The 25,881-nt window shown below is 43.4% G+C and overlaps 1 protein-coding gene across 4 annotated transcripts; it reads left to right on the forward strand.

Annotated features, from left to right (window-relative positions):
* Positions 1 to 702: 702 nt before the first annotated feature.
* On the forward strand, positions 703 to 23,349 carry KLF15 (Kruppel like factor 15). Of its 4 annotated transcripts, XM_030205910.1 has the most exons (4): positions 703 to 815; positions 1,268 to 1,566; positions 9,593 to 10,692; positions 20,314 to 23,349. In XM_030205910.1, the coding sequence occupies exons 3-4, from the start codon at positions 9,659 to 9,661 to the stop codon at positions 20,480 to 20,482; spliced, it is 1,203 nt and encodes a 400-aa protein (XP_030061770.1). In that variant the 5' UTR covers positions 703 to 815; positions 1,268 to 1,566; positions 9,593 to 9,658; the 3' UTR covers positions 20,483 to 23,349. The 4 variants fall into 4 exon arrangements, with proteins under 4 accessions (XP_030061770.1, XP_030061771.1, XP_030061772.1 ...); XM_030205911.1 differs by lacking the exon at positions 1,268 to 1,566 and having other exon boundaries at positions 703 to 816; XM_030205912.1 differs by lacking the exons at positions 703 to 815; positions 1,268 to 1,566 and adding an exon at positions 835 to 911.
* Positions 23,350 to 25,881: the final 2,532 nt, after the last annotated feature.

The raw sequence follows: 25,881 nt of genomic DNA on the forward strand, positions 1-25,881 counted from the left end.
TCTAGTGGGCTCGCTCTTTGTTAGCCCGTATTTACTTTTTACTCAAAATCTTCTTTACACGCTCTCAAAGAAAGAATGCACTTTTGTTCACTTGAACAATCAACTCTGATGAAGTTTACTGACTGATAAAGATAGGAACTCTGAACAGTGGAGAATGAGATAAAAAGTGAAAGCTATATTCTCCCCTCCTACCCAGCAAACAATGGCCCGAACCTAGGAGGGCGCCACTACAGGTCTGGATTAAGACTACAGTGCAATCCAGCAGGGAATGGGAAATATCAGTAGGATCTTCCTTCTGCAGCGCATTACCTAAACTCCTCCGCACGTGTCATGCAATGTTGCATTCATTGCCTCGCCCCTTACGTTCAAAAACACAGCAGCAGGAAACCTGTCCGCGCATCTCCTTCCAAGCGAACAGGCTTCAATATCTGCAGGTATTTCCACATCTGCATCACATGACTGCCTGTCAATGCCTCAGCGTTGGAGTAAGCACGAGCAGCCGACAGCTCTCGTGGCTCTGGTGGGCGGGGGCAAGGCCCGATGCTTCCATTGACGACCAACCCGTCGACTCCGCCCCTTAGCTGCGCGGCACCCAATGAGATGGCGGACTTCGGTCGAGCCTTCTCCGAGCCTTCCCCTAAAGTTACTTTTAGAAGGCGCGGAACGGTCACGTGACAGTAATATAGTACTACTGGAGGACTCGAGACGACAGACCTGCGCTGCCTTCGCTCCTGACTACTGCTGCTGCTGCTGCTGTTGCAATCCGCCTCTTGCTGCACCCTGCTCCCTGGGTCAGCCGACACCATCTGCCCCAGGTAAGGAGGACAAGAACCCCCACCCATTCCATGCTGGGCTCCCGGATTGCAGCTGGACGGCTGTGCAGGCTGCTACGAGTGTTTTAGCCTTTGAGGGTGAGCTCTGCTGTAGGATCGAAGTAGCTGAGAGAGCCACGGTCCTTGTGTGTGTGAGAGTGTGTATACGTGCATGCATGTGTGTGTACGTATGTGCCTCATTTCCTGCCATGTTGGGCTCTCCTGTGCTTTGCAGTGCTACAGTCATCCCTGCTCTGCTGAGAAAGAGTTAATGGAAATCGTGGCGTTGTTTACTACCAGTCACACGCTTAGCTGCAGATCCGAGAAGATGACCAGCCTATCTATAGGAGGCATTTTGGAATATCTCTGTGGGGTTTCTTTTTTTTTTTTTTTTTTTGTGCTTCTGAGGATTCATTATTTCATTTTATTTTCCCTTTTTTTTTTTTTTTTTTTAGTATTCGTGGCATAATAACAGGGTGGATTCTTGACCCTCTAGAACCAGAATAGCCAGGGGGTATCTGCCCTCTGTGGGGTACTCTGAGGCCCTGGAGAGGTCATCCTTCAGCACGGAGCAGGATGTTGGAACAAAATGGGCATCTTTCTGGGCTGTGATTAACCTGCGAGACCAACTTCGAGTGCTCGCCTGGACACATATTCAGCGGAAGCAAACCCTCGTGTTCCCCCGTGGGCTGCTTTGTGGGGACGGCTGCTGATCGGTGCGGGAGGGTAGGAGGCGCCCTCACTGGGAGTAATGGTAATAATGTTGACAGAGAGTTGAGAGATCCAGGGTTATTGTCGGTCATCCGAGCTCGGGGCCAAGGAAAGGGGGAGGAGGAGAGTAGCAACACATTGCAACTCAAGCAAAACTCTCCACGAAGGGCCACAAGCAGCACCGAAACGTGCTGAGCAATTTCAAATACCTTTGCACCGTCCAAGGTTTTTTCTGTATTTTTTTCTTATATATATTTTTTTTTTTTGCAAGTGCTTAGTTGCAGAATAAAAATAGCTTCTTTAAAGGAAGAAAGCGCAGCTGTTGGGTGCTGTAACTGGTTGTACTTTCTGCCAAGCGTTCTCCATTAGCTCAGGGAAGAATTACCATAAAAATGCCTTGTGAGTTCCACATGAATGTCTGATCAGAGCCAAAGCAGCCAGGAGCACATTGAAAGGGGCTGGAAGGAAGATCTAGCCCCGAAAAACAAGGCGTCACTGCGGTGAAACACGAATCTTTGCAGCCTGCTAGTCAGCTGAACATTTGCAGGGCCAGATTACCGAATATTTTCTGTGGAAAGCTCTTTACTACCAGTGGCCCTCAGAGAAATGTTTTACTTTCCCGAGAGCTTCTTTCATACAGAGCTGCTAATATTTATGTAAACGTATTTACATAAGAAGAGAAATCCGAGCTGTGCTGCATTATAAAGCGTTCTCAATGCATTTCTTTGCAATCTCTGCTCTGCATCACAAGTTCTTGAAGCTCGGCTTCATGGACCTTTCAGGGCAAACAGCCAGAACTGTTGTAAATGACATTCATCACGGGATAGAATGGTTAGATCCTTATGGGAGGGGGAGAAGACTTGAAATCATATTTTTTCTGTTTACAGTACAAGGCAGGCTGCTGCAATAGGCCTGTGAACTGGATAGTAACACATGTGCCCAGGAAAATAGATGTAGGGAGGCAAGTTTATGAGTAAATGTATCTGTTTCACAATTACATTTTAATCAGCATGTAGGTCTTCACTCACATTGCTTCCTGTTTTTTTTCCGATCAATTATATGTTATTTTTTAACAGTTTTGCTGATGTGTTTAAAAACCTTGATTTAATGCTGGGCCAGAGAATACAAAATGCTGCTTTTAAGTGCAGGGTAAGTACAGTGGCAGGCACAGTTCACCTACAGTTCCCTGAGCCAGGTTTCGCATAGACCACCTATAGGGCTGCAAGACTGGCTCTCATCTCTTACTGTAAAATGGGCATTTTAGTGCTGTTCCAGTGGCACTGGGGCAAGATGCCAACGCATTTTATGTGAGCTACTGAAATTCCCACCATAAACTAATGAGTGTTGATTATTAGAGGTTAGATTAATCCTAAGAAATCAGAGATTTTAAAAACCTGCACATCAGGTGCTAAGCACAGACTATCCAGTCTTGAAAGCTCCCTGTGTTTGTGCCAAGAAGCTGAGCCAGCTGGACTCAGCTGGACTTGATTTAATACAGCTTTTTCCTCAAGTGGAGGGACATTTTATAACAGGGCTGCCTGCTAAAATCACTGTTATAAAGAAAAGTAACCCCCGGATTCTAGATATGCTGCAAAAACCGAAGTGTATTCTGTAATAATGCGAATAACTTAATTGGTTAACTAATCAGTGCTGTCGATTGGATGTTAAGAAGCAATTATCAGAATTAATTGAGATTTACACGCACAACTCGCTAAGTGTATTCTATAACCTGGTGCGCCTAAATTCTAACTCACCTAGTTGAAAAGGGGGCGTGGCCATAGGCGTTTCTAAAATCTGTGCTCATTATTATACTAGAATACCCAATCTGCGCCTAATTTAGGCATCAAGATTTAAATCGCGTAAAACATGGCCTAAATGGACGCAACCAAATTTAGTCACAAGGCGAGCCGCACAGCATGTTCTATATAGTGCGTGGAAATTTGTCTAGTCTATAAAATGTAGGCGTCCTTTAGAGAATACGCCTAGACGTAATTTTTTTTCACACAGATTTTTCAGAATCTAGCCTTAATTGCCTAACTTCTTTATAAAGTACTAACACAAGTGGTCAAAAACACACCTTCATTTCAGGCACAATCACTTTATACCAGCCCCATAGCTGATGTAAATGCCTGTTCCTGGACGTTAGTCAGAACATGCATACATTATAGCATTTAATAATTTATACGCATACTTCTGTGCTTCACCCAAACTCTGCCCATGCGCACACCCACCAGCAAAGTACGTGGCATTGTATCATGGTGCTTACTTTGATACTAGTTGCTAGAAGCGGTCACTTGTGCACATCAGTATCTAAAATACCAGCATGTATACACTTAGAAGCTGCCTTTTAAAATCATCTCGTAATAGTCAGAGTAAAAAGCTGAGTACATCAAGCCTGTAGAGCTGAAGGGTTTTTTGTTTGCCATTGTATTAAGCTATCCAGCCTCCCGTACATAACTTTATATTACATTTCAGGTTTAAATACTTTGCCAAAATGAAGGGATAGTCAGGTGAGCCAACATCTTTTCACCCGTTAAACCAGTGTTAAGGTGTTTAATATTGCAGCCTTATCAGCAATTAATTGTTGACTTTCTGAGGTATTGCGAAAAAAGCACTGCCAAGGAGGTAAAATGCTAAAGTGTTAAATAAGTCTCTAATCTCTGAGGTTTTGTGTCTTTTAATTGTTGTGCTAACACTGCCCTGTACAGGTATGCATATCTTTTATTGTCGGTTGTAAATAGAGGCCCAGTGTGACACCAGCACGCACAGCCAACCTGCTATAGCACTGAGATTAAGCTGTATTTATATTAAGTTTCTTCTTGTGACAGTGTGATTGGTTAAGGCTTGTATTCCCAATATGCCCAGTACTGTTCAGTGTAAATACGGATTAAGAATACAATCAATGAGCAACAGGTCATCAAGGTAAGTAGGATGTCCTGGCTATGAAGTTCTCATGGAATATTGGTAGGTAGTGAAAAAAATCCATCAATAACAGAGACAGAAGGGCCAAAAGGAATTAAACTTCTCATCCTCAGTTTCAAAACTAGTCTGAATCTATTGTACATAGGGCCATGTGACCATTCGCAGTACAAAGCATCTATTGATCCCCAGATGCTGGAGTCTTTGTTGGTCAGAAGTGTATTGATTTCTGTCATCATATTATCGATTATTAGAATGATGACCCTCAGATCAGAAGACGTGATCACTTTTATTAGTGACTGGACCATCCCCTGGCTCTGCAGGATTCCACTGTCCTATAATTGCTGCCTTTGAAGCAGTGGCATAGCTAGGTGGGGCCACGGGGGCCTGGGCCCCCAAAAATTTCACCTGGACCCCTGGTTTTGCTGGTAGGGGTCCCCAACCCCCACTAACTGAAGTCTTCTCCAGCGCCGCCGTGTTCCCTTCCCTGCTCTCTCTTCCTTCTGACGTCCTGCACTCGCCTTTCAGTGAAATTGAGCATGCTCAGTTTCACTTAAAGAAGCGTGCAGGATGTCAGGAGGAAGAGAGAGCAGGGAAGGGAACACGGCGGCCTTTCAGCTGGTGGAAGTTGGGGACCCCCGCCAGTGAAGGTAATTGCTGCTGTGGGATAAGTACATAAGTAATGCCACACTGGAAAAAGACCAAGAATCCATCAAGCCCAGCATCCTATCCACAACAGCGGCCAATCCAGGCCAAGGGCACCTGGCAAGCTTCCCAAACGTACAAACATTCTATACATGTTATTCCTGGAATTGTGGATTTTTCCCAAGTCCATTTAGTAGCGGTTTATGGACTTGTCCTTTAGGAAACTGTCTAACCCCTTTTTAAACTCTGCGAAGCTAACCGCCTTCACCACATCCTCCGGCAACAAATTCCAGAGTTTAATTACGCGTTGGGTGAAGAAAACTTTTCTCAGATTTGTTTTAAATTTACACTAGTTTCATCGCATGCCCCCTAGTCCTAGTATTTTTGGAAAGCGTGAACAGACGCTTCACATCCACCTGTTCCACTCCACTCATTATTTTATATCCCTCTATCATGTCTCCCCTCAGCCGTCTCTTCTCCAAGCTGAAACGCCCTAGCCTCCTTAGTCTTTCTTCATAGGGAAGTCGTCCCATCTCCGCTATCATTTTAGTCACCCTTCGCTGCACCTTTTCCAGTTCCACTATATCTTTCTTGAGATGCGGTGACCAGAATTGAACACAATACTCAAGGTGTGGTCGCACCATGGAGCGATATAACGGCATTATAACATCCTCACACCTGTTTTCCATACTTTCCTAATAATACCCAACATTCTATTCGCCTTCCGAGCCGCAGCAGCACACTGAGCAGAAGGTTTCATTGTATTATCGACGATGACACCCAGATCCCTTTCTTGGTCCGTAACTCCTAACGTGGAACCTTGCATGACATAGCTATAATTCGGGTTCTTTTTTCCCACATGCATCACCTTGCACTTGTTCACATTAAACGTCATCTGCCATCTAGCTGCCCAGTCTCCTAGTCTCCTAAAGTCCTTCTGTAATTTTTCACAATCCTGTCATGAGTTAATGACTTTGAATAACTTTATTACGTCGCTAGTTACTCCCATCTCTAAATCATTTATAAATATATTAAAAAGCAGCGGTCCTAGCACAGACCCCTGAGGAACCTCACTAACTACCCTTCTCCATTGTGAATGGTTGGGTGGCGGGGAGCGGCGGCGGGGTGGCAGACTAAAATGTGCCCCCCCCCATCTTGGACTCTGGCTCCTCCCACCGCGAGGTCTGGCTACGCCTCTGCTTTGAAGAACTGAAGTTCTCACATGTTTGAGAGAATCACAGAACTTTTTTACACCATTATACCAATGGTGCAGGACTGGAAGAGGCAACTAGGCAGATGTCTAAGGCATCAGATTCATGTTGTATCCAAAACCTGGAGCCACCCTTCAAACGACACTCACCATTCTGCAGAGAAAGACTTTTGTACTCTTCCTGGGTCCTCTGTTTATGAGGGCCACAGTCTTTGATGCAGCCCTGCTTCCCTGGCCTGTAGCTCTGTCAACTATGCTATACTTTCAGGAAAACAAACTCTATAAGAGATGGAAGAAATTTCACTTGGGAGTTTGTTTGGAATGAATTTGAAAATTGGGGTTCCTAAATCTTTTCTGATAATCTTGAAGTCAGGCGGGCTTTCAAGATATCCAGAGTTAATATGCATGAGATAAAGTTGCATACATTGGAGACCCAGAGTATGCAAATTTATCTTCTGCATATTCATTTTGGATATTTGAACAGAACAGGTAACCAGCTGTAGGTCTTGAGGAGAGTTTTGGGAGTCGCCTAGCATGTGTGGGAATGTATCTGTTCATCCTCTTATGCTGGTAGAGAACCGGAAAGAAAGACAAAGGTGTAGACTGGATGGGTCAATTGGTCCTTATCTGCCATCATGTACAATGTTACTGTGACCTAACTGAATTTTCTTTCAATGAGTTTGTTGCTTGAACCACATTTAGTAGACTTATGTAGAACATCTCTCTCTGGAATTTGGAAATAGGAAAATGGAACTAAAGCCATGTCAGATGAGATGATTCACCTTTCTGCCCCCAAACCAAAACCCTGAGAGTCCCTGCTTTAACATCAGCAGGGTTTAATGCAATAATACCAACAGAGTGTTTGGGGGAAATTTAAATGATATCACCAGCACAAGGATATTGGTAAATTGAAGTCGTAAAGATATAGCCACTGACCTTTCTTTGAACTTCTTCATTTTTAGAGCATGTCTTGCATGAATGATAGTTCAAATTCTTAACTAAAGATAAATAAAGGTATTTGGCTTTATCTTTGCTTAAGAAAACCACAAACTGTAAAGTTCTCTCTTTCTAAGGAGGAGGAGGCATGGGCTGGTAATGAGAATACTGAATCATGAATGAGACTTCCTGGGGTATAAGTTCATCACTCCTCTAGCTTTACCCTCTATGTGACCTTAAGTGAAAGCCACCACCCCCCCCCCCCCCATGCCTCATAGTATTAGCATTGATTCTAACTGGACTTATTTCTGAAATTTTTGAGTTTAACAAAAATCTTTATCCACCTCCCTTTAGCCATATTGACGGAAGCAGAAAGTACAATTTAGTTACATAGTGGCAGGAGCGTAGCCAGCCCTCCAATTTAGGGGGGCTCAGGGATGGACTGGGGGGGGTAACATATTCCCTTCTCCCTCTGTCCGCCCCTGCTGTGTGCATGTTAAATATACCTTTGCTGGCGGGGATGCCGAAGCCTCGCCAGCCAAAGTAATTTGGGGTCCGAGACGCTCACCTCCTTGTGCTGCTGCTGTAATCGGAAGCCGGCAGCCTGGCTCTAGCCACCGAGTACAGGAGTTCCCAAGCATGCTTAGTTCTTCTGCAAATTAAGCATGCATGAGAAGATCCGGTGTCGGCGGCTGGAGGCACGCTGCCATCTTCCGATTATAGCAGCAGCACGAGTAGGAGGTGAGTGGCTCAGACCCCGAATTTCATAGGTTGGCGGGGCTTCGGCATCCCCGCCAGCCACTTAACGGGGTGCTGCAGGTTTGGAGGGGGGATCCAGATCCCCAAGGCCCCCTGTGGCTACACCACTGCATAGTAGGGAAAGTTAGGAGCAGGAAGGAACTGGGTTGAAGAAAACAGGAGCAGGAATAGCCCAGCTGTAAAGCACCCTGGGATCCTGCAATTGCTTTCAGTGGGAATTAATAAGAGTTCCCAACAAATCATTTATTATTACCATTTCTTTTTGGCCATTGGTGTCTCTCAATAGTCTCGAGCAAATGTTAACCTTATCACATGAACTCAGAATGGTCTGACTGCAGTGTCTAAAAACATCTGCACTCCTTTGTAAGTCGCATTGGCTATTCGTGGTTCCATGTCTCCAGCGGGAGCTGATGACGAGAGAAGGGATCACTGGGTATCTGATAGAACTGGCATTTGTATACAGTCACATGTTTGGTAATGCACACAGCACCGCCCGCAAGCAACAAAACTCTTGGTATCCTTGTAGTCACACTTGTTGTCCTTCAGAAAAGATCACGTTATGTAGCTTGTTTCAGCTTCTGTCACCTGAGATCTTGTGCTTGGGCCTGTGCGACCTTTGCAAACAGCAAAGCAGAAATCACCAGTTTACTTAATATACAGCATAACTTACTATGCATTGCCAAGCGCAGTCAATTCAGCTCCCAGGAGGGACCTTCATTCCAAAAAATATTGGCTTAATATAGAACACTGACTTCCAGTCCAAATCGCAGTATCATTTTATCCCATTACTAGTGAGAAAGTGTGAACCCAGCACCAGCTGCACAGCAGGATGTCATGTTAATTGGGCACAGCATGGTGTCAGTCTTGTTAACAAGGGATAATCTAGGTGCCAAGATATCCTTATTCCACTGACTTCAGAGCTAGGAAGGAAAAATCATTTAGCTGCAAAATCTAATGAAGCCCATCTGAAGTACAAGGATTAACTCTTCTTGCAACCTTTTTTTAAGTGATACACTGAAGTCCTCTTTTACATCTACTCCCCTCTCTTTGGCTACACTTTGCATTTTGGCACAACTGTTCTTTTTACAGTAAATGTTTTGCTAACTTACATAATTTTGCAAACTGGAAGATTGCGGTTATGAAATAATTTCTGACATAAATGTGTTGCAAAAGTTATGCAAACTTTAAACGCTCAGACATTTAGACTTCTTGAGCAACGGAGCTCTTTCAAACCTTGGACTGTGAGAATGTCTGCTGTGTATATTATTAACTCTCTGTGCTAGTCTGGTGGCCTTGCAGTCAGCACCAGCCTATCAGGTGGGAGAACTGGCTTAGAGGTTCTGTGTTAGCCTAGACTAGGATTCCTGTGGGATAACTGATTTCAGACCCCATGGAGCAGCACTGGTCCTTGAAGGAACTGCATTCTGAGCTCCAGGAGGGAAAGTAAGATTTCATAATGATGACTCCATTTGAGAGCAGAATGAAAAAGGTATAAAGAAAGAGGCCTTGAAAGGAAGAATAAATAGTACCTTGTGATGCTTGTTCCTATTTGTGCAATATGTATGATAAAAACATGGTTCTTTTTCTTCTCTGTCTGCAGGTCTGCATTTGAACTGCTGCTGATCTGGTATATGTTGGTGGGACTCCTGTGAGGGATAATTCAGGAATGGTGGATCATTTGATGCCTGTTGAGTCTTTCACGTGCACCACTTCCCCTGGTGGATGTGCAGGTGATATGTTGCTGGGGAGGAGGTCCTACCAGATGCTGCCCTCTCCGCTTTCGGAAGATGACAGCGATTCTTCAAGTCTTTGCTCCTGTTCCAGTCCTGAGGCGCCAGTTCTCAGTTCCAGCAACGGGAGCATGTCTTGCGCTGAAAGTCAGGACTGTATCCTGGACTACTTGTTGTCTCAGGCATCTTTGGGGAGTGCTGCTGCTTCCTGGTGGGAGAAAAGGAGATCCCATACAGTGGTAAAAGAGGAGAATTTTCAGTTTCCTCAGTTTGCCGTGGACATGAATGAGTTTGGACCATTTCAGCCCACCCTGGAAGAAATTGAGGAGTTTCTGGAGGAAAATATGGAGATGGAATTCAAGGTGGAAACGACAAATGAGACCAAGGATTTGAGAACTTGCAACCAAGTTTCTGTTGCTTCTGCCCAACAAAAAGACCAAACGTCACCCAGTCCCATCTTAAAAGAAGTTAAAAGTGAAGAGTTGGGCAGTTCATCTCAAGACATTGATTCTGTCAAGGAAGTGCTATCTGTAGACGGTGGGATACCTCTTATTTTGCAAATTCAGCCCATGCAGATTAAGCAAGAGTCCAGTTTGAGCCCTGCTTCACCGCTTCAGCCTCAAGAAAACATTAAAATTGCACAGCTGCTGGTCAATATTCAAGGGCAGACCTTCGCCTTGGTACCTCAGTTAGTCCAGTCATCAAATTTGCCATCAAAGTTTGTACGTATAGGACCCGTCCCTATTGCTGCAAAACCCCTTGGACCAGGAGTTGGGAATCACGGACAGACAGGAATCATTGTGGGTCAAAGATTTCAAAAGACCCCCACAGCAGAACTAATTAAAATGCACAAATGTACTTTCCCAGGATGTACTAAGATGTATACCAAAAGCAGTCATCTCAAGGCACACCTGCGGAGGCACACAGGAGAAAAGCCTTTCGCTTGCACGTGGCCCGGCTGTGGTTGGAGGTCAGTAGCTGCTTCAAAAATATTTCCAATAAGTCATAAGGAAATCAACTGGGAACATATATGAAGGACCAACATCTAAAAAATCTTATAAAAGATGCCTAAGTTCTCAGGGCATGTGGGTTTACATGTTGCAGTGACATACTGCGCAACCCCCCCTCCCCCCCAGCACATCACATCCCCCAAAAACACATCACTCTTCCTCCTAGCAAGGGGGTACACAGAGCAGTCACACAGCTGTCGGCTCTACCAGTCCCCTGCCCCAGAACAGGAAGTAACGCCAGAGGGGGTAGGGGACCGGTGGAGCCAAGAGCCATGCGACTGCTCCGTGCACCTCCATGCTGCCTGCACCCGGGTTGGACCGCCCCCACTTCCCCGCCCTTGGTACGCTACTGACATGTTGCTTTAATTTTATAAACGAAACATGCGTATATGCCAGTGTCAAATAGTTTACCAGAAAGCGCCAACATAAAGGTACATCTGCTCCAAGGTGGGTATATGATTGTGTATGTAAGGTGCGGGTAGGAATCAGCACATATGCATGTATTTTATAAACTGTGTACATGAGTACCAGTCCCTCCCTGCCCCATCCATTCTCTGCTCCCCAAAATGCCTCATTATGTGTCCACTACTCATCAGGAATTATCTAGACAGGAAGGGCTCCCATCCCGATAAGTCTTGCTCACCAGGTACGTACTGGATAATTCCAGTAAAAATCTGGTCTGATCGCCTCAGCAGTGCCAGGTAGTTCTGGAGCAGTTTAAGGAACAGCAGGAGTTATCTGGGCACAGCAGATATTAGGTAGCCGAGTATTAGTGTATAATCTCAGCGGTAGCCAGAGATCTTCTGGTGACCACCAAAGATACTTGGATATTCAGCTCTGATGTTTGGATATGGTTCAGTGCTGAATATACTGCTATTGAAAAACCTGTGATGGTCAGTGTTTAATACTACTCCCTGTGTTTCCGAGAACTTGCTTTGTGTACGCTCAGGCAGTTTTATGAACACTATGTGAGCAAAGAAAATGCTCTTCTATGAGCTGACGTCACATATAAACGTCCTCTCTTTGACCCCAGATGTGAAGGAAAATGTGTGGAACTAATCTAATATTTTTTCTGTACATAGCTTTGCTGAAATGTTGGCTGATGGTTCAGTACAATTTTATGCATCCTGTATATGACAATTAAATAGAGTATCAGAAAAGGTTCAAAGAAGAGCAGCCAAAATGATAAAGGGGATGGAACTTCTTTTGTATGAGGAAAGGCTAAAGATGTTATGTTCTTCAGTTTGGAAAAGAAGTGGATGAGGGGAGATACGATTCAGGTCTACAAAATCCTGAACGGTGTAGAACGAGTAGAAGTGAATCGATTTTTTACTCTTTCAAAACGTAGAAAGACTAGGGGAAACTCAATGAAATTACATGGAAATACTTTTTAAACAAATAGGAGGAAATATCTTTTCACTCAGACAATAGTTAAGCTCTGGAACTCGTTGCTAGAGGACGTGGTAACAGCGGTTAGCATATCTGGGTTTAAAAAAGGTTTGGACAAGTTCCTGGAGGAAAAGTCCATAGTTTGTTATTGAGAGAGACATGGGTGAAGCCACTGCTTGCCCTGGGATTGGTAGCATGGAATGTTGCTACTCCTTGGGATTCCGTATGGAATGTTGCTACCCTTTGGGATTCCGCATGGAAAGTTGCTGCTATTTGAGTTTCTGCCAGGTACTTGTGACCTGAATTGGCCACTGTTAGAAACAGGATACTGGGTGAGATGGACCATTGGTCTGACCCAGTATGGCTGTACTTATTATGTAAGAGGGAGGATTGTTCGTTGTCTATGTGGCTTGGGGTGTGGCATTCAGATGGTGGGGAGGATGAAGACTTGGAGGAGGGTCAGGGAGCAGGGCAGTCATTGAGCTACCCAGTCAAATAAAACCTGGATCACAGTTTATTGAAATATGTGAACCTTCTTAGGAAAGCAGATCTCCTTTGTCTTCCAGACAGCGTTGCCTGCCCTTGCTGGAAAACTTGAGTTTTTGTGTGAGTAGAGGATCCTTATGACAAGAGCAAGCGTCCAGAAACATAGTGCAAAGAAACAAGGCTTACAGCTGAGGCCATTGTGAATCTTGTCAGTCCAAATTTTTCTGCCCTTGATAACACTGGCCTCTCTATCATGAAATTCAGTATCATAGGTGGGAATGCCTTCTCGAATTAGTTGGGCAGAAAAGAAACCCTTTGTAGCTGTGATTAATGTAGGTAATTCTACAAATTTATACCTAGATGTATACACTACGTATGTGCGTCATAGTTAAGTGTGAGTGTACACAAGGCACTATTCTAAGCACTATAGCGTATAATAGAGTAAATGTGGGTGGGCCATGGGCATGTCTTCAAGCATTGCACATCAGTTATGGAATACTATGTTACATGCATCACTTGGCGTGTGTAAGCCTGTCATTGACATGGTGTAAATGGCTGCGCCTAATGAGACGCGCCCATGTTGATTTACGCTAATAACAGCATCTTGGTGCACAGATGTCTTTATAGAATTGGTACCTAGTGCCTGGCATTGGTGTGCCTAAATGGAGGTGGCAATCAATAGAATTGTCTCCAATCTGTCTGTTCAGCCATTTTGCTCAGCCTGAAGTCCACAAAGGGACCAGCTACAATCACAATACTGCTAAATACTGAACAATACAGTACTAGCTGGGTTTTATCTTTCTTTTGGGGGATCTTATGTTTCAGTTCAGTCTGAATTTGTGTTTACTCATCCTGCCTGAGGACACTAGCTTGGTCTGATGAGTTTGACAGTACGTCCCATTGCACATCAAGGTGTAAGAGTGAAATCAAGGAATACCCTGGGGGTGACATGTTGTTGTGTCTTGACCAAAAGAGAAATCCATATAGGCCTAATGTAAAGTCAGTGCTGGGATGTCTTATTCTAGGAATTATTAGCAAGGTCCAAGAAAATATTGTTGCTGTGCAAGCATGGGTTGGTCTGGGAATATGGCCCGTTGGGTTTTACTTTGATCTATGGGGAATTTCCCTCAGCCTTAATGAACACACTTACCATCTTGTGACACACTATGGGTAATTTCAACAAAATGCAGATACGAGAAGGGCTATGATATGGGATTCTTTTCTTTTGTACTAAAGCTTCTGAGGGAGTCAGTTGCGCAACATGTGAAAGATTGTCAGAAGTTATTCTCAGAACAATTTGTTGGATGAATTTAGAGTTGTGTGGATGGTGGCAGAAGTAGAACATGGAGGTGTGCAAGCTACCTGACTGCAGCCCCTGTCATTCAGTGCCAGGGGCTATAACTTTTGAGGGGTGGGCAAGCATCATGCTTAGAATTACATTTTATCCAGTCTTTGTCATTTCTCACAAGCATTTATGGAAGCTCCATCTTTCTTCATACTTTCTTCTCATTTATGATCAGAGGTGCCTCCAGCCTCATGCACTTTCCACGTCTTACACCAGAGCCCCCCTTATGCCACATCTGACTGCCCTCTGGAGGGGTAGATTACAGCAGTGCATCTACCAGTGGATAGGAGTGCTGCAGAAATTCACACACTTCACAGCTTCAGTGACAGCACTTTTTCAGGCCTGTTAAACTTGGCTAGAACTGCTAGATAGCACAATATTACAGCCTCAGGAGGGAAGGGGTGGGGAAGGGGGAGGGAGAGAACCAAAACTAGTGAGGAGACAGGCATTACAAAGCATGTTGAGCATACCCTCTCCCTTAAATGTTTCTTTGATCTTGGAGGGTCTGGTCTGGTGAGCCAGTATTCCATCGACTCGTTTTGATATTCTGTAAACCTTTCATCAATAGCACAAGGCCACGAATCATGTCTGTCTTTGAAATGTGTGGCTTCATTTCAGGACTAGAATTAGGAATTCTGGTCTAGAGGAAAAGTTACACGTTCTTTTCTCTTGTTCTAAGTGGCTGCATTATAACAAGCCTGTGATTCATAAACAAGATAACGAATGGACTTGGAAGAAAATAGCAATGAACTATACAATATCTACTAAAGATGGTGCAGCAAATTGCTAGGTATGATTGGGATTTAAGTCTGCATATGGTAAAAATTCTCAAAAATCACATTTATAACTCAGGTTTACTGTCCCACAGTTCAACAGGTTTTCTCTCAATCTTACGTGCTCTGTACGTACGCAGAGTTTTGAATCTGCAAAAGGTCATTTTCTTTGCTCCCATCGCCAGCTTCTGAAGGTCTCACTGGCTTGCAGAATGTGGCATCCTCTGGAGCCAGCGTGTCAGATTGATGTTGATAGGACTTTCCAATATGGCCCCTTTCAGTGGCTTGCAAGTTATACCAAACATTTCAAAACCTGTGCCAGGCAGGTCAGGCTTTCAGAGAATTGGAGCTGCAGTCCTTCAGGTTAAAAGGAATGAGGTTCATAAGTACATAAGAGGTGTTGTGCTGAGAGAGACAAGTGGTCTGTCAGACTTAGCATCCCATCTCCAGCAGTGACCAGTCCTGACCACAGAAGAGTTAAGCCTGTCTGTACCATATTCTCTCAGTGAACACCTACTAACTGGGCCTAAAGCAGTTCAGGAAACGCATCCCTATATAGCTGTATTATAGTGAGCAACATCTTTTCAGCCCCTCTACCTAGGCAAATAGGCATGAGAGAATAATACTACTCAGCAAGATTTTACAATCTGGTTTCCCTTTTCATCTATCTATGATTTTTTTGGGATGTAGCTCAAGGCGAGCTACATACAAGTAAAGTCGGTATTTCCCATTCTAAGCAGACTTAGGGCCCCTTTTACTAAGCTGCAATAAAAAGGGCCCTGCGTTAGCAGCGGAGGCCATTTTTGCTGTGCACTGAGGCCCTTTATACCGCAGTGGGTAAAAAGGTCGAAAAAAGACCTGGCCAATTGCTCTTACTGCATGGCCATGCGGGTGGTGGGGGGAGCACGTACCACCACCCATTGAAGTGCTGGTAAGGGCTTCCGCTCTAACACTGCCCGATTACCATGGACAACCCCCTACAGAGATATTTTTTGAATATTTCCGCTAGCGCCGGAAATGTGCGCAGAGGGTGGAACTACCGCCACTGCCCGCGTTGGGCCGGCGGTAGCTTCAGATTGGTGCACGGTAAGCCTGGGGTGGGCTTACCGCTGCTTGGTAAAAGGGCCCCTTATAGTCTAAGGGACCTGTTTGCTAACACAGAGTACAGTGGATTAGCGACTATCTTGGTAAATTTGGTTTTACGTTGCTATAACCAAGAATATCGCTTGTTCCTGGCAACAGTGCAAAGGTCGGGGCCCCAAGTAAAGCTCACTGTCTTTTTGTGGGCTGCCAATATAAAGCTAATTGCTCCCCATCTAAGGGAAAGCACCCACACAAGCTTTTTCTTGGAATCAGCTTCCTAGTTATGTTCACCTGGAGACAATAAGAAGCTTACAATTTTATTGAAAACATTGTTTTTAAAGGAGGCATTTAATATTGATTTTGTGGATAGGAATCGGGTTTACTGATGTTTTTTTGTAAAGTATAAGGATCATGCAATTTGCTGTAGACTGTGTATGTTCTTAGTGTGAATGGATATAGGTCTTTCCTATCATTTTTATGGAGTTCTTGTGTATTACATTTTTGTTTTTTTATGTTGTTATTGTCTAAAATTGTGAACTGCTTTGGTCTACTGAAGTTAAATGGTATACTAAAATTTTAATAAACATAATAATAAACATTCTTGGTTGGTTACAACCCCCCCTCCCCCCCCACAACATAGTAAAATAGTTTGCATCCCTCCATACCGACCCCCGCTTTCCTGATCCTTTCAAGAATCTTGAAAATTTGACTGGATTGTAGCCCTCGAGGACAATGGTTGCCTACCCCTGCCCTAGACTAGGGTTCTCAACCCAGTCCTCGGGACACACTAAGCCAGTTGGGTTTTCAGGATACCCAAAATGAATACGCATGAGATAGATTTGCATAGAATGGAGGTCGTGCATGCAAATTTATCTCATGAGTATTCATAATGGGTATCCTGAAAACCTGACAGGCTGGGTGCGTTCCAAGCACTGGGTTGAGAACCCCTGCTCTAGACTACTTGGGGACAATGACTTGCTTCAGCTGTTTATGTTGGGTTTGTGTTGTTGTGGTTTTGCTAGTAGTGGTGGTGTGGTTTAATTGGTAGTTTGGTGTTGTTTTTTTTCTTACGTAATGGCATTATTTGTAATTTGGTTAGTAGTTGTATTGTAGCTGTGTTAGTAGTGGTGGTGTGGTTTAATTGGTAGTGGTGTTATGACGTATTTGTGGTTTTGTTAGTATGGTGTTTTTGTTGTTAGCAGTGATGTTGCTGTGATATCATAGTAGTGGCATTATTTGTGGTTTTGTTTTTAAATGTCATTAATTATATTTATTATGTAATTATATTTTATTCTTTTATTTCTTACTTTTTTAATTTCATCGTACATTGTTGATATTCTTGAAAGGCAGTTTACCAGATCTACAATTCAAAGTTATGTTGGTTGGTGGTGGTTGTTCACTTGAGAACGCTGCACACAATGTTATTGCATTGGAAGTATGAGTTCATGTAAATCCCAGTTGTGCTCTGTCTGATCAGTTCTCTGACATTGGAGGGTCATTTTGTAACAGGGCAAACATGCAGCTGCCTAGCCACTGTCTTAGAAGACACATAAGCCTTTATGCTTGTTTATAAAATGCTAGTGTACGTGGCAGAAAACACACCTTCAATACAGGCTTAAATGCTTGAGGGCAGTTGTAAATGTTTGTGTGTTGGGTCTGCAAGTAACGCGCATCAATTAAAGTATTTTATAAGCAATGTGTGTACTTGAAAACCCCGCCCATGCTCCACCCAGACCACAACCCCAGCCATGCCTACTAGCAAAGTATGCATTTTCTTTTCCACATATACATTAATCCCCTGGATTCTATATATGGCACCAAAAATTGTGCATACAAATTTAATTAAGTAATGAGGTGATAACCAATTATTGGAGCTAATTGGCTCCAATTAGGATTTGCATGTGCATCTTGCTAAGCGCTATTTTATAAAGATGCACCTGCAAGTCTTTTAGTGCACAACTGAAAAGGGGGTGTGGCCATGGGTGGATCAAGGGTGTTCACTGAAGATGAATGCAGTACTATATAATTTGGGGGATCTGCGCCTAACTTACACGCCAGGATTTACACCAGGAGCACATTTTTGGGTACCATTTACTGAATCTATTCCAGTGTGACCACATACACGCAAAAAGACTACCAGTAGCCCCCTTAAGGGAGAGTTATGACTCAGACACACTGTCCCGTTTGTGATTAACGATTGCTGTCTTACGTTAGTAATAATTACTAGTGTTCCAGAGACCAGATGGTTCTACGGACCCCAAGACAGTTTTCACCAGGCCTGGTTATTTAACTTCCATCTGTAGTTTTTTTCTTTTCTCAGTTAAAGACTTCAGAGTTCTTCAGTGTAAGAACAGAGGCACAGCCCAATGGTCAGAGCAAGCTGAGAATCAGGGAGATCAGGGTTCAACTGACTGTCCTTGCAGTCTTGGCCACGTCACTTAATTTTCCTCAGATAGAAAATCTAGTCAGCCCTCTGGGCAGAGAAATACCTTCTCTTCTCGACTGTGTGTGCTTGAGCACAGTTTGAAAAGGTGAATCGATCAATCCAAAACCCTTCCAATTAAAAAAACTGGGCCTGGCTAAAATAAGCAGCATAAAATCCGTTTTACTGTTCTGGAATCTTGCCAGGTACTTGTGACCTGGATTGGCCACTGCTGGAAACAGGATACTGGGCTTCGTGGACCTTCGGTCTGTCCCAGTATGGCAACACTTAGGTTCTTAAAGCGATGCGCAGGGCAGCTTTTCTAATCTCTTCATTTAACCAAGCTGGACATTTCATTCAGGAGTTAGTTTGTTTGTTTAATGTGACGTTCAAGTCTGGTTTGACAGCGATAGGCTTTAATAGGTAGTAATTCCATTACATTACAAGAAACAGTGGAGCCCAGAGCTATGTGCTCATTATCAAAGGATTGTACTGAATCCTGAAGGAATGGGCATAAGAGAAACACTCTGTACTGGTTCTTGTCATCAGTCCATGTCAGTCCTTTGTATTTAGCTGCTGCCCATCCTTTCAAACTATTATACAGACAGTACAGGCCGGAGTTATGTTTTTAATTGTTCACTTTGACATCTTCCTCTAGTACCCGGCACCAAGAAAAGCAGGGCCATAGGCCTAACAGGGTCACTGGAGGGTTTCACTTTAGACTGTGTGTTCGTTCCAAGGATCAACCAGATAGTCTAATCTAAGACACCTCACTAGTCTGAAAGCCGCCATCTTTAAACTCCAAAGGACTAAAATGTACCCGTTTCTCAATCAGGGATTCTTTTCTATGGGAATTTAAGCCTGAGATGTGTATAACTAATAAAGAGCCCTCACCCATCATTCTTAATCAAAAGGCTGTAGTTGGTGGAATGAATCAGTGAGGGAGCAGAACTCTGAGGAGCCTTCAGAGGTCATCAGACTATTCTGTACCTGTACTATGGGAGCTGAGAAAAGACTTGAAGGGCAGTTCTATAACTTCAAGCTCTAATGTTGGGCACCAACCCCCTGATTCTGTATATGGGGCCCAAAGTTGGGTAGGCTTCTGAGCTGTGCATGCAACGTATTTGGCTAATGAGCCGTTAACTGTCAATAATTGATGCTAGCAACCAATTCTTGACGTTAATTGGCACCAATTAGAATTTGCACAAATATCTGTCTGTGCGCTGTTCTATAATGCTAGATGTCTAAATCCCATAGAGCGCAATCCAAAAGGGGGTGTGGCCATGGGCGGGTCAGGGGCATTCCAAAATGTTGCGTGCGGTGGTATAGAATATTGGGTCTCCACACCCAACTTGGGTGCTGGGATTTACACCAGGTTTCAGCAGGTGTAAGCCTGGCGCCCAGAGTTGGGAGTGGGAATTAGTGCTATTCTGTAAAGGGCGCACAGCCTTTAACCCTTTATAGAATAGCGCTTAGCTCTGATCTTTTCTGGCTCCCATTTTTCAACACAATTTAAAGAATTTGCCCCCAAGTGTATGTATGTCAGAGGCACCAGTAATTGGTAGTCGTGTGTATAAGTTCTAGGCACTGTTCGAGAACATACCTGCCAGAATTGCTTAGTGTGTAACTGCGAGGGGACATACATGTCTAGCTTAACACTGTTTAACACATGATATTTTAATGTAGGTGCTCCATATAATGCAATGATCGAGGGCTAGAGAGAGCGAATCAATCATCTTGCCAGGACTCATGTTCCTAGTAATTGACAGTTCTCCAATTCTACCCTACTGAGTTATGTAGCTTAACACTATTTATACAATTCAAGGATTACAATGTTTTAATGTATTATGTTCCATGTAATAATACGGTTACTTGTACCTCTTCTGTTATCACGTAAGCCACAAATTCATATAATGTGGGATGTAAATACGAATAAATGGAAATGAAATGAAATGTAGAAGGAGCATGGATGGGTGTGTGGGTGCATCTATATTTCAGTGCACCAACATGGCACCTACATCTTGGTATGAAGTGTAAGGGTCTCAATGGTGCCTTCCTCACCTTCTCCTGTGTTTGTATTTAGGTTCTCCAGATCGGATGAGCTATCCCGACACCGCCGCTCTCACTCTGGAGTAAAGCCTTACCAGTGCCCCGTCTGTGAGAAGAAATTTGCCCGAAGTGACCATTTGTCCAAACACATCAAGGTGCACCGGTTTCCCAGAAGCAGCCGGTCTACACGCACAATGAACTGACCTGACCGTCTCATCCATCCCTCCTGCGGAGAGCAGCACTTTGATCAACACTACCTGGCGACAATGTGTCTTGGGCGCAGATCACCGCACTACTTGATATCACCACAAATGAATGTTTTTCGTCCTAAAAACTTGTTTGAGAGGCTTTTTAAAAACTTTTTTCTTGTTTTCGTTTTCTCTTTCATCTTCTTCCCTTAGAAATTACAGTGTTTTATTTTTAGCTGCTTTTCTGCTGTTCTTAGAAGGATTTATGGACACTTCTGTTGCATGCTAAGGGCTGCTGCTATCCAAGCCTCTCATTGTGGGCTGTGTTGAGCCATTCTCTTTACATATAGAAGGATCTCTTTCAACGGCCTGTCAGGGGTTTGAGGCATGCAGAGTCTGATCCTTCTAACATACCACACTGGCTGGTCTTTTGATGTACTTACAGCATTTGTGAGTGAACAAAAACTGAATCATTCGGTAACGAGCTTCTAAGACATAATGTTACAAATGTACAAAAATCCTTAATGTTCATTGAAGGCCGATAGAAACCATGTCCATGACGTCCAAAATTCCTTTTTAAGGAAAGGCTGTGCAATATCAACTCCACCTTAAATTATCCTTTCCGTGAAGGGATACGATTTTGATAGGGCACCCAGCTGATAGTGTGCACACATGCTTTTCAAGCATACAGGTCTAACTGATTTCTTTGAATATTGGTTTTACATGAGGCTGTGGAGTTGGTACATCAAACCTCTGACTCTTCTATTTTTCTACTGTCTGACTCCAACTCCATCTCCTACTGATATTAGGCTTTGAATTTTTTACCAGTACTTTAGATCCAGAACAAAGATATATAAAATGATAAAGTTACCATTTGAAGGTGGAGTCGGTACATTTGTACTGACTCCGACTCCACCCAAAATTGCTTCCGACTCTGACTCCACAGCCCTGGCTAAGAGAATACACAGACATCTGCCCGATGTTAAACACAGGCACAGATTACACACAGTAACAGCCCACTTACTATACACTTGTACTTTTGAAATTATAATAAATAGAAATAAAGCAAAAAGAAAATAAGATAAAAGCTGTCTTTCAAAGGCAATACCTTCTTCTTAAGTTTATCCAATAAAAAAGGTATCATCTTCTTTTCTTTTTTGTTTTATTTCTATTTATTACCTTAAAACTGGACTAACACGGTTAGTGCACTATTTTTAAAACTGAAATGTGTACATTTAGTTTACAAAACACCCCTCAGAATTCCTCTTTTCTGTGCTGTCAGATGTTCACATACAACGGTCTGGGATGAAAACCCACTTAACTGCATTCGGTTGATTTCGGAAGGTGAGCTATATTTTTGTCAGTATAAAAGATTTCTCAACCTTAGAAAATTTACCTAGTTTTAAAAATGTACTTGACCTCAGTATAACAGTGTAGAACATGCTGGAAGTCCCTGTTCCCTCTAAGCTGAGAAGGAGTTCTCCAACTGCATTGCTGCCAGTGGGGGGTGGTGTTTCAATATTGTGTGGGTCAGGTAGGTTCCCTGGGGTCCTGCAGAACTTGCCTGTCCCTCTCTATTGAAAATGTGATAGTGAAACAGCACCCCCCACTGGCAGGACTGTAGGTGGAGGACTCCCACTGAGCTTAGCAGGAACAGTGCGAAGGAAATATTTTGTCAAAACACAGCCTGTGTCAGGTCCTTTATTAAAGCTTGGATGCCAACTCACCCTTGAAGGCCCATGGTGCTTTTTTTCAGGAAGGTAACAAGGTGCAAGATCTCTTATCTGTCCGTTCACCCACCAATTCCTGCCTTTTACTCATTCCTCCTTTTCGCCTGTTCTTTTGAGTTAACTTTGTCTTGTGATCTCATGAACATGTCAAAGAGTTCTTTTCATGTGGAAAACATAGGGGCCCTTTTACTAAACTGTGTTAAGTGCTAATGCGTGCTTAAAGTGGGGAAAAAGGGATTACCTCAAAATGCATTAAAGCGCTTTGCAGTAATTTACCTGTCAGTGTGCGGTAATCGTACACTATTTATTTTTTGTTACTTTTTCAGGAGGAGGCGTGTCATGGCAGGGACTGGGTGTGAAAGCATTTTCCAGCTACCATGTTCGCATTAGCATGTGCCAACTGCATAACATGGGGGGTATTACTGCCTCCTAAATAGGAGGTGGTAAGAGTTCCTGCACTAGTATTTTTGCAGGTCTCATGTGCAAATGGAAAAATTAACGCGGGACCTTTATTCTTTGGGTCACATTAGAAATGGGCTTAGCCCACGGGAAAGTCCCATGTTAAAATGCGCTAAGCTCATTTCTTAACGTGTTTTAGTAAAAAAGCTCCTTAATTCTTTATGGTGTTCTTGAATATCACTGTCTTGTCCACCTTCATATCATGGCTGCTTTTCCTGGATCTCTCCACTGGAAAGTGAAATACTTCTTCCATAGCCGGTAGACACGAGGAAGCAGTGCCTTTCCAAGTGTTTCTGGTTTCTAAAGTATTCAGTATTTTGAACATATCTATTCATAACTTTTACATTTAGTTCTTTTTGTTAGGATGTTACCAGGCATATTGTTCTGTTGAACTGGATCCCTGTAGTCCCGTTATACTGGCTCAGAATAAGGAGGAGGATGCGTTCAATTACCAGCGCTAATTCTCACTGTTACATTCTGAGGTGCATTCCTTTTGTTCTATAGAAAATTAACTCTCACATCCTATGAATGTGTGTAAATTAATCTGTAAATAGATGCATCCATATAAAATATCTTTTAATAACATATCAAGATTTGTGTAAATTTGAAGCAAAAATATCTATGAAGCCACTGTACATAAACTACAATTCTGTATATTTTTTCTTTGCCCTTCATAAAGTATATTTACTTTAGCAATAAATTTTAAAAAAAATGGATACAGCTGCATTGTGTGTGAAGGATTAAATCCTTTCTTGGGGGGGGGGGGGTCCCCACTGAAGTGTAGGGTGACAATAAGCCTTAGAATGATAGCAGAAGCCTCTGGCTATGCCCTTGCCCTACTGTTTTCTGACTTATCCAAATCCTCTGCAAGGTGTTCATGGGCACAGGAGGTGGGATGGGGTGAAGGGGATCCTGCAAGGGTGTAGGAGCCACGGGGAAGGAGATGCGATAGTCTCATTTTAAAGGGTTGCATTATATGCATTAAACCCCTCCGTGAAAAACTGCACTGGCTTCCCATCAAAGAACATATTGCTTTCAGAATCTGCACCCTGGTGCATAAAATCATCTACGGTGAAGCCCTGGGATACGTGGCAGACCTCATAGACCTACCAACAAGAAACACAACAGGATCAACTACCCAAGCTGCAAAGGACTGAAATACAAATCAACTTATGCATCCAGCTTCTCCTACAAAAGCACACAACTATGGAACGCATTACCTAAAGCCGTGAAAACAATACACGATTACTTAAGCTTCTGGAAATCATTAAATACCAACCTGTTCAAAAAGGCAAACCACACTGACCCAACTTAAATGCCGGTATCTTGCAACACAACGAAACCAAAGCTTGTAATGGATATATAAGAACTCTTCCTCTATAAAATTCTCTAAAATGTCTGTTACACTTGAACCTTGTTCTACCAATACATTACTGTATTTGTTCATACCGGAATCGGCAAACGCCTTTCTGGTACTATGTAAGCCACATTGAGCCTGCAAATAGGTGGGAAAATGTGGGATACAAATGTAACAAATAAATAAAATAAATACTCCGTCATCCAGAAGCCGCTATTCTGAACAGCAGCATCCCATCATTACCCTCCTGCTTAAAGGCACAGAGGCAGGCTGGTAACATTTCTGCTTTAAAGTTCCACTGAGTCTAGCCTGTGAGACCCTGTACCTTTAAGTGGGTAGGCCAAACAGGACATCACCACTCATAAATTGCCACCAGGACAGAGGAGAGGGCAGTGCCTCATCCAGACCAGTGCTAAGCCTGTTGGTACACATGTATTATTGTAATGCATGCAAATATTTAGCCACATAATAGCAAACCAGTTTAAAAGCTAATGCAGTGATGGCAAGCTAGAAACTTCAAATGTTTTCAAAAATGTAATAATCTATATATATAAAACTCACCCTCAACGTTCTATTGTCTGCTGACGTCACTGAAGCCAAGGTTCGTATGTTCGAAGCTCTGAAGCCACGAAAATCACAGTCTCTGGGCCCCGCCCTCGCGTCAAACATGACGAGGGCGGAGCAGATTCTCACCTCCAACGATCTACTCAGGCCACAAACTCTGGATTTCCACACTGTAGCTCTGCTCCGCCCTCGCGTCAAAACACGATGACGTCGAGGGCGGGGCACGAAAACCACCACCCACACACAGCTACAACCGAAACAGCAGCGGTGCATGCCACGAACCAGGTAAAACAGCGATGAGCCATGCAGCCATGAAACCCTTGCTAGCGCCCGTTTCATTGCGCTCAGAAATGGGCCTTTGTTTACTAGTATTATATAAAATGCCCCTCAGATTATGAATTCACCTAAAGGTGAATGTAACTTTATCTCTTTCATTGGGTCATAATAATGTGCAAAAGGAATTCACTCCCTTATTCTTGTGTTCAAATAAATAGAAAGCCATCACTAATTTTGAAAGTGCTCTCCATGTGGTATTGCTTGCATAGTCCAGTCAACATTCATATGTGAATCTCTAGAAGCCTCCAATTTCAGGCTATCTCCAAATGCCCCCATGATGAACTCTTTACACATACCCAATCATCAGTTTAGTCAAAAAAGATTGTATCAAGGACTCAGGTGGCATCCCCCAACTCAAGCTTTCTCCAAAACTTCAAAGTTGCAGGACTGCTGATCTTCAAGGCACTGCTTGTTTCTGAAAAAAATGGTGCATTGGCGTTCTTTTAAAATCCCAAAGGGCTTAGCACTGCTACTTCCTGGTATGCACGATGATGTAACTCATTAAACCTAAAGAGGCTACCTAAATGGAATTCTATAATGGGCGTTCCAGGATTGGTATCCTATATAAAATAGTGCGTTGCACCAGTATTCACACTCAACTTTGGGTTTGAGGAGTTACACCAACTGAAACCAGGTGTAAATCCCTGCACACAAGTTGGGAGTGGATCCCACGAATTCTATAACACTGTGCACATTAGAACCACCCATGCCCCTCCCCCTTTAAAGATCTGCATGGAAATACTTAGGTGTTGTTCTATAAATGAGTGCATGTGTTTTTCACACAGATCTGCCATTTCTGCCCCATTTCAGTGCCTTGTATCTGTTAAAACACTTTTTCACCCTGAAATTTTGATTTGGAAGCAGTGTTAGGTGCCCTATAGAATTCCCTCACAGTGCTATGGAATATCCTTACAGACCACCGTTGCACTATCCGGATGCTGCTGGGGTGATTCGGGGCCGAGATAGAA

Source organism: Microcaecilia unicolor, chromosome 6 (assembly GCF_901765095.1).
Source record: "Microcaecilia unicolor chromosome 6, aMicUni1.1, whole genome shotgun sequence".
Classification (NCBI taxonomy): domain Eukaryota; kingdom Metazoa; phylum Chordata; class Amphibia; order Gymnophiona; family Siphonopidae; genus Microcaecilia; species Microcaecilia unicolor.